Genomic DNA, 9,235 nt, shown 5'->3' with positions numbered 1-9,235 from the left:
TGGCTGCGAACACCAAATATTCTGATCAGCTATAGGTGCATACAGCTGTCACTCATTGTGACCGACGTCCAATCATCTTCCTGTATAAAGTAGGCGCAGCCCTATCTGGGACGCTCATTGGCTCGGTCCTCTCTAAGGGCCTTGTTTGATAACATTGAACAGCGCATACAGAAGAGGGAGAGGGAACATTTAGGGGGCGGTGGACTTCCTCCAGTTTTCGACCAGATAACGTGTCCTTTCCAGTCTTCAGGCGAGGTCTAAACGGGCTACTGAATCTAAAACGTCAAAGGTATGATTCCCTCTCAAGAAACTTCTATTTCACTGTAAGGTTTGATAAAACTACGAATTCTCTGCTAGCTACCAAGCTAGCTAACTAGTCTGCTAATGTTATGAAGCTAGCTACGCAATCCTCCGACGTCAAACTAACGTGTGGTGATTTTTGTGTGTGCGTGTGCGTGTGTACTTATTTTTTCTTTTGTTATCGTTATCATGAAAAATATTCTGACTCCAATATGGACAGGTTGGCCACACCCTATCCGACTTGGTATTTAACCGTGATACCGGTAACAAGCTGCTAGCAGTTAGCTAGCTAAAAAGGTGTAAAAGTCATTTACCTTGATGTTAAGCAAACCGAATTTACATTATAGTATAGTATAATGGTACATGTATGTGTATTTAATCATTTTACCAAGTCATAAACTACGAGGTGAGTAATGATGGGTCTTTACTCAGGCTGTTAAAGAAAGGAGTTGATTTAACCGTCATTGTGGAGGCTGAAATTGGTTTTTCTGCTGAACGGAATAAGATTATTCTAGAAGTTACCTAATATTAATTATATTATCAATAATCCATCCTAATCCGAATTGGGTTTCATTTATATAAAAAAACCCCAAAAAACTCGGGGTATATGATACTTAGCTGCATCACAAATTACAGCTTCCAAAATGACCAATTAGAAAAATCAACACTTCTTTTAACAGATGTGATAAAAGCAGACCATCAAAATACTTATTTTGGGACTTTTTATTTATATACTTCATTGCTTTTATAGTGGTGTTACCTAATACACTTGCAAAGCAGTGCATTCTGTATATTGAAAGAAAGGCAACAAATCCTCATTATGGTGAGACTTGAACCAGCAAAACTAAGCTGATAAATGACTGAAACAACTACGTAATATCTGTATTGCAACATCATTAGTGAGTCAGCAATACAATTTAGATAAGTTCTACAAGAGTTCATTTGCTCCTTTAAAACCACGAATAAGTTTAACATTTTTAAGCACCTTTTTTTTGTTGTAAAAAGTAGTAAAGTGCATTGGCATGCATTGACTAAACCTGCTTGTATGCTGCTATGATGCAGTAAGAATCCAAAATATTTGTTTATTGATTTATGGTTTGAAGAGAACTTAAAGCAGTTGAGCCTAAGGTCAATAACAGCTATATGTAAGACCTATGGTATCCAAATCACTTGAATATTATTAGGTTGATTTTTCAACACTTGCAGGTTAAAGGCTAAAAAAAATGTTTAAAGATGTTTACAATGTATAATTGGCTGTGAATGCAGACTCATCACCTATTCCACGGCCACTAAGACCATGTACAATTGTTTATGGTCTAAAAAAACAGATATGAAGCATATTATAAGAAATAATGAAAATATTACCAGCTGTAACCTACTTTGCTGTTTTTCTTCAGTGTTTGGACAGACATCCCTCTGCCTCTGTATCCAGTGCTTCTCCAGTGTTTGTGCTGCAAGGGGTGATGTCAGCAGCCTGTCTTGCCCGCCTGGCAAGGTTCAGTGGACCCCATGTTGGTCGTTGTGGTCTTTCACAAATGGCTTTAGTCCCACTCTCATTCCAGCAGGAGAGCCACTTCCAGTTGTCCCGGAGGCAAATTTACTGCCCTTCTGGAAAGCAGTACAGCAACACACGCTTTGATCCTGACAGCAGTGGCCAGCCAACTACTTGGGATTCATTTGGAATTTGGGACAATCGTATTGATGAGCCCATCCTGCTACCCCCTAGCATCCGCTATGGCAAACCAATTCCCAGCGTCAGTCTATCCAAGGTAGGCTGTGCCTCACTCATCGGTCAGCGCAAGGAGAACGAAGATCGCTTCCAGGTCACCCAAATGACTGACAACATCCTCTACTTCGCTGTATTTGACGGCCACGGAGGGCCAGACGCCGCTGACTTTTGTGAAAAATACATGGAAAAATTCATTAAGTAAGTGAATAGTTTCATGCCAGCATTTAACAGTCATTCTTCAATAATCTGCTGTGTGATATATTTGTATCATGTCATGCTCGATCATTTGCTTCATTGTGTCCAAAAAAAACCAATGTTAATGGCAATTTGTCATAATAATTTAGCTGATACTTTGAACTTTCCACTGTAGAGATTCAGCTAGAACTTTGCATGAAGGCAAAACAAACAAACATGGGAGAGTGGGAATGGGGTCATGTGGTATGATTGTGACTGGCCTAGGAGCTTAAACAACATCCATAAAAGCATGGATGGGGTTTGATTACAACAAGACACACACCAGAAAATTATTCTTGGGAAATAAAGCTGCAGCTTTGCCCCCAAAAGAGACTCCACCATCACTTTCATCATGATTGAATGTATAGAAAATGTGCTTTCGGTACAGTTTTCAAGGTCAGTGATTTTGCTCATGTAACACAGCCCTGATCAACAGGTTTAAGGTCTGCAACTGTGAGGCGATAGCATGAAAAAAATTGAACCTTTTTATCTGATATTATGATAATTATTCTTTGTCATTTCAGGGACCTTGTGGCAGAGGACGACAATCTGGAACTCTTATTAAATAAAGCCTTCCTTGAAGTAGACAAAGCTTTTGCAAAGCACTTACACTTCTCTCCAAATGGTAGGTTCTTTCAAGTTACATGTATATAGGTATTCTGTGTAATATAGAAATACATGTAGGCAATGACACTTTTTTTCCTCTCTTTCAAACTGAACTTACTTATCTTACTTAGGCTTTGAAGCCTTGGACTTTGCTGCTGACATGACCTGAGCACCGAGGTCTGTCATTTAACCCAAAGTACTAAATGATTGATGGCAAAAACACAGACACAACTAGCAGGGCAGGCACTTATTTTATCCTGCTTCCTTTTAGTTCTGCATCCAAACTTATTGACAGGTGACAAATAAAAGGACAAACCTGAATGTAGGCATAGATAAACTTAACAAATGTTAAGTTGTCCATATACAGGGTTCATATGGTCACGAATAACTTGGAAAACCCATGGAATTTGAAAATGGCTGGTCCTAAGCCTGGAAATGTGTTTGAAATGTACTTAAAGCAAGAAATTGTTTTGGGAAAGTCATGGAAATTAGCTTCACAAATGGCTAAAAACTTTTTTTTTTCCCCCCAGTTCAGATCGCCAATTGACAACATTTTTGGTACAGACTTACTTTAATAATACACGTTCATATTGTAGCAAACCACTTATGTTGGTTGATTTTAGTTCAGTGTGTGTGGTAAATTCCAACATGGATTTCTTAGTTTATTTCTCATCTTTAAAAAGACATTTCGGAGAATTTATGGTTATGAAGATTTTCCGCGCTGGAAAAAAACAGTCAGTGAAATTTATTGGTAAAATTAGAATCAAGCCCTGCATACATGGCTTGCTAAATGGGTATACTGTTTATATACAGTATTGTGTGTACAAAATACTGTGAAACACGTGCCATGACCATTGTAGCCTTCTCATCTCAACCCAGTTGAACAGAAATGGAGACGAGGGGAACTGTGTTACGTATGGTGTTGTTGTCATCAAAACACCAAATAAATCTTTTAGAAAAATGGTATTTATTTCTCTGGTAGAGCTCTAGAGATTTTTTTTTCATTCATAAGGCTCATTGTGGCCCAGCACTTGTTGGTTTTTCCCTTTATATGTCACCCATTGGTTGATACCCTCTTTTACTGCAAAGTATGCTGTTAAGCAGTGAAATTGATAATAGTAGTAATATCAGCATCTGTCAAACGCATTCGCTCAACAAGTCACCCCTGGTTTGATAGTCATATATACAGTTATTTTTTTTTAGTCAGCCAGCATTATGTCTGATAAGGGTATCTGTTGTTATGAAAATTAGTTTACCTGTTATGTGGCCTCCATGGGCCACGCTGTGTGAAATGTCCCAATATGCCTGTGTATGTGTGTGCATGTTATCTACGGCAGCTGCTGACCCAGCTCAGAGCTGGAGGCCCTTGGCACCAGTGTGGATGACGAGAGGCTAGATATTGAAGGAGAGTCCAGCGGTTCCTAAATCCTGGACTACTGGAAGGTTCCCTATCTTTCTCTCAATCCTCTTTCTCTCTCTATCTCTCTCTTCCTTTTTCTTCTGTCACCAAGTGTTTGCAAAACTTCTTGTGCGACAGTGTTCAGTTTGAGAAGTTGAATGCGATTGTATGTTGTCAGTGACAGATTTAGTCTATGAGATGTAGCATGTTTGATATGTTTAGTAGGGCAAAAAAAAAAAACATCAATCAGACATGTCGTGGAGTTGTTTGGGTTTTTTTTTGTTTTATTACAAGTTTTTATTACAACAAGTAGAGAAAATACGAAATGTTTGTTTCCATTACTTTATTTGTGCTTTCCCAAATAACATATTTAGATTTAAGTATGTCCATTCTCACATGGATGTCAGGATTTTACTGTCTGAGTTGAAGGAGAGTGAGTCACATTCCAGCATCTTTAAAAACGATTGTGTCTCGTGACTCCGTGTTCTCTATATACTTCTTTATTATAGCCCACTTAGAACTCGCAGGAATTCATTGGGTATACTGTACTTGATATTTGGCCACGCATGTTAATAGCTGGACAAATAATTGCCAAACAAAGAAGTAGAACAATTTCAGCTCTCTGGGATTATTGAACAAATTTGTCTTTATTTAGATAAACTTGAATTTCAACATTGAGGCAGTGACCAGTGTTGTGTTCTCTGTTAACAATTATTATCATTATTGTTATAACAATTATTATTAATGTTACATTCAAGAGCAGACTGAACTTTACTCTGGACATCAACTCTGTGCTGAAACAGTTTGACCTGCATGTGTGACTCCCCCCTCCTATGGCTACTGTGTAATCTCTAGTTAGCTGTACGACCTCCCACCCGTGTGTTCGTGTTCTAGTGTGTGGATGTGAGATACACCATGTGTGGTTGTTGTGAACAATCATGGCACGTTCCAGCTCTGATGTGACATTTTATGTCTCGATAGCACCTGGGACGAATGCAGGGACCACCGCCACCGTGGCACTACTGAGGGACGGCATTGAGCTGGTGGTGGGCAGCGTGGGCGACAGTCGCGCTATGCTGTGCCGGAAGGGCAAGGCCCTTAAACTCACTGTTGACCATACTCCCGAGAGGAAGGACGAGAAAGAGAGGTGCATATACTGTAAATGTTTTACTCCTATGGAAATTATTTAAAAATTTTCAACAACTGCACTTCCTGAGTGCTCCAGAGATACACTCATAAAGAGGTTCAAATGACCGACTATAAAGAACCCAGGAGCAAATGGGCATTTCTGGCTGATTTCTTTTTTTTTAAGGATTTGAAAAGCAGTTGTCTAGGACAAGCGATATGTGCATTAAGAAGAGTCTAATCTCTCTTAGAGACATGAAAAGCAATATTTACACCCTTATTCATATACGTCCCATGCTAGTATATAGATTTTGTTCAGAGTAAATTGAATAAATTCAAACTGTCTTGAATTGCAGGGCTTTTAATGTCTTTTTTGGGGGGGGGTGGAATGAGAGAGTACAATGTGACGTATAGGAGTTTTGTAATTGTGCCTATGAAGCTCATTGTCTTCAAGCTAAAGGTATTCTTTATGTCCCTCTGTCTTTCAAAGAATTCAGAGCAGCGGAGGTTTCATCACCTGGAACAGCCTGGGACAGTCGAATGTCAATGGCAGGTTGGCCATGACACGAAGCATTGGAGACTTTGACTTGAAGAAAACAGGGGTCATTGCTGAGCCTGAGACCAAGAGAGTAATGGTGTGTTCATGGAGATCTGTTCTATCTGGGCACATATTGATTTATACCACATTTTTCACATTTGCATCAAATATGTCAACAAAAACATTTAAAAACTGTCAATGAATTAGAATTTTATTCTAATTTTGTCTCTTCTTTTGGAAATTTCTTTTTATGTCTTTATAATTTACTGGAACAATCCAGTGCCACTTGGTGACGACTATTTTTAAAATGTGTTGAAATTGCATTTGCCCTGTCCCCAGTTGACCCACGTCCATGACTCCTTCTTGGCGCTGACCACAGATGGAATCAACTTCATCATGAACAGCCAGGAGATCTGCAATGTCATCAATCAGTGTCACGACCCCAAAGAAGCTGCACAAAGAATATCTGACCAGGTAGGATGGATTTATTTACACCCCTAAAGAAACCCTGCAGTGTTTCTAGGTCAGAGCAGGAGGATCTCATTTATCCCCCAGCCTTGTCGGTCTGTCGATTAGCACACTCAGGTCCTGATTTTAAGAAATCAATATTGAGTGTAACAAATATGATTTTTGTCACTTTAAGCACCACAAAACAAATTTATTTGTATTTGAAGGGAAAGCCAACACCTCTGCAGCAAACCTAGTTGACTATACAGCACCGCAGGCACGACCATTTGTTTTTTAATTTGCTGATATGTACCTATTTAATGTTGGTGCATCTGGTTTTCTGTGTTTTTGTCTAATTGGCTCCAAGATAAAGAGTAGCTGGGGGGGTGCATTTTAAGTGAAGATCTTTGTCTGTTCCAGCTCGTACACGAAGGCCATTATTCATGTATTTATTTTCTTTTATGTTTTACACATAAATATCTACAAAGCTCAGTTCAGCTACATTAGCCCGAATAAGCCGACCTTCATCTTCTCTCTCAGGCTCTCCAGTACGGCTCCGAAGACAACAGCACAATTATCGTGGTGCCCTTCGGCGCTTGGGGAAAGCACAAAAGCTCGGAGACGAGCTTCTCCTTCAGCCGGAGTTTTGTGTCGAGCGGGCGCTGGGCGTAGTCGGCAGGGTGATGGCTGGAGACGAGTGGTCCGTGGACCTTTTTTTATTAATGTGTGCAATATAATCAAACAACAGTGACCTTGTGAAAAACATTAGTATGAGTGTGCTTTGCCCTTTCAATAACATCTAAGGGTTACAATATGATGATGATATTTATAAGCCTCTGATTTAAGAGGCGATTAATTCATGAAGTGCACTAAATGACACTGTTCATGTTTTAACTTCTAGTAAGCCAATGACCTTATAGGTGCTAAAAGCTGAGAAGATTCTGAACCGTGGGCAGAAATTCATCGCTGAGATTGTCAGACATGTTTTCCTGTCCTTCAGATATTTTCTCTTATCTATTGAGCTCATCATAATCCCCAAATATGCACTTTTTTATTTTTAAGATTGCATCAAAATACAGAAGCTGAGAGGGGATTTTATCTCGTCATGAGATAATGAGCTTTGTGAACTCAACATAACAGGACAACTAACCAGATCTCACGAGATAACGGCGGTTTCCTCAAGATATCTAGAAGATAACCGCGTTCTCTTAAAATGACGGGATTACAGGTCCGGCCCATTATTGTGAGATGACGGCATTAAAAAAAAAAAAAAAAAAAAAAGTAATAAAGCTCAGCCTGTCTAACTTTCTGTATCGAATACATTGTTTGCCTAAATTTTACCAGTCATTTTAGGTGTTTCACCTTGAAGCATTTCTCAGTGTGAGTGGTAAAGACTACATATATGCACAGAACTGAGTGGGGACTTGCTGCATTTGTTAATTGATAAGTGTTGTACGAGGACATGGAATCTACAGTGACGTAGGGAGAACCTTACACCGTCAGAACTAACTGGAGTACAAGTATCAGCACAAGGTCTGTCACTGGGTCCTCATTGGAAAAATGCATTATGACATTTTGTGTGTCAGTTCTGGAGTTTGTCCTGTTGTAGCTACATTAGACAAATAAGCATCACTCCTAATGGGTTTCATACAACCACTACACTTCTAAAGATCATTCTAAGTATTTCTCCAACAAACAAGGTTGATACTGAGATGTTGTCATTTAGTTGAACAGTCTTGTGAGTTGAAGAGAAATTAAGGAAACCCTGAATATTCGTGGTGAACCAGTGGCTGTGAGCAATATTGCACTGGCTGAACATGGCATTTATAAAATAATATATTCATTATTATTGCTTTATAAATCATTGCTCAATCCTGTTCAAGTGTTATGTCTGTACTCGTTTGAGACCAGGGTAAGAGGTGTTCAGAGTACAATAATGAACAGACAATGATGTGTAAATAATTCTATTTATGTACGTTTGGGAAAACTGATGATAGTTCTGTTACATTTGCTCAGTTACTCAGCCTAGGAAAAAGTGTTTGTGCCAGAATAATTCACATGCAGGAATTTTGCATTAGTGTTTTGCAAGGCAGCATTGTTGCCACCTTGTTTACGTCTCTCAGAAATAGGGAAGCACACTTAATGCAGCTCTGAAGAGTGGTTCAGCAGCCATGTATGACATTGTGAATGTTTGTGTAAACACCCTCCATGATTGAGAAATCAAATCCCATTGGAACTCATCTGTATCATCGGTTTATGCTGACACAGTGCGAGAGGGTACATTTCCAGTGTACGGCAGACTTGAACTGATGGATCAACTGCACAGTTTCTGTCCACTGTTGGTATGAGCCCTGTTGTTACTAAAGCTAGACACACCACACCTCATATTTATTCGTCGACTTGTTTTTCTGGAAAACCTGCAAATCTAGCCGTCAGTTTTTCCTCAGTCATCACTTATACATGTTTTTGTAAATAGATTTATTTTTTCCCTCCTTCAGTACCAACGTAAACCTCGACTTATGATAAGGACTTTGTCTTTATTGTGAACACATTCTCCCTGCAAGCCCTCTCATCTGTGAACGCCGTCTGTCACTATTTCTTTACCGTATACCTCTTCTGTTTTTGTTGGTTTCTCTGAGTTTCAAATGGTATCTTAGCTGTACACAGGACCTAAATGTGACTGATTCAACAACACACTGTTAGTACTGTAGTTTTTTTTTTTTTTGGTCTAAATGGCTTGTGGTACTCAAATAAAGCTGTACATCAAAATTGTTTCTCTTGAGCTGGACTGAATTTATAACTGATGTGGTAAATGTTGACATTTATCTGTGATGAACTGTTCATTAGATAAATGAAA

General features: G+C 39.1%; 1 protein-coding gene across 1 annotated transcript; it reads left to right on the top strand.

Annotated features, from left to right (window-relative positions):
• Positions 1 to 134: 134 nt before the first annotated feature.
• On the top strand, positions 135 to 9,152 carry ppm1kb (protein phosphatase, Mg2+/Mn2+ dependent 1Kb). The gene is made up of 7 exons (XM_086211723.1): positions 135 to 289; positions 1,698 to 2,227; positions 2,788 to 2,888; positions 5,250 to 5,415; positions 5,884 to 6,028; positions 6,271 to 6,405; positions 6,919 to 9,152. Exons 2-7 carry the CDS (start codon positions 1,764 to 1,766, stop codon positions 7,048 to 7,050), a joined length of 1,143 nt encoding a protein of 380 aa, XP_086067849.1. The 5' UTR covers positions 135 to 289; positions 1,698 to 1,763; the 3' UTR covers positions 7,051 to 9,152.
• The last annotated feature ends 83 nt before the right edge of the window (positions 9,153 to 9,235 follow it).

The sequence above is a fragment of the Aulostomus chinensis genome, chromosome 8 (assembly GCF_037954235.1).
Source record: "Aulostomus chinensis isolate RoL2024-O1b breed Wild chromosome 8, RoL_Achi_v1.0, whole genome shotgun sequence".
Taxonomy (NCBI): domain Eukaryota; kingdom Metazoa; phylum Chordata; class Actinopteri; order Syngnathiformes; family Aulostomidae; genus Aulostomus; species Aulostomus chinensis.
Note: the sequence above shows the minus strand (reverse complement) of the source record. Positions and strands in the feature narration are given on the sequence as shown.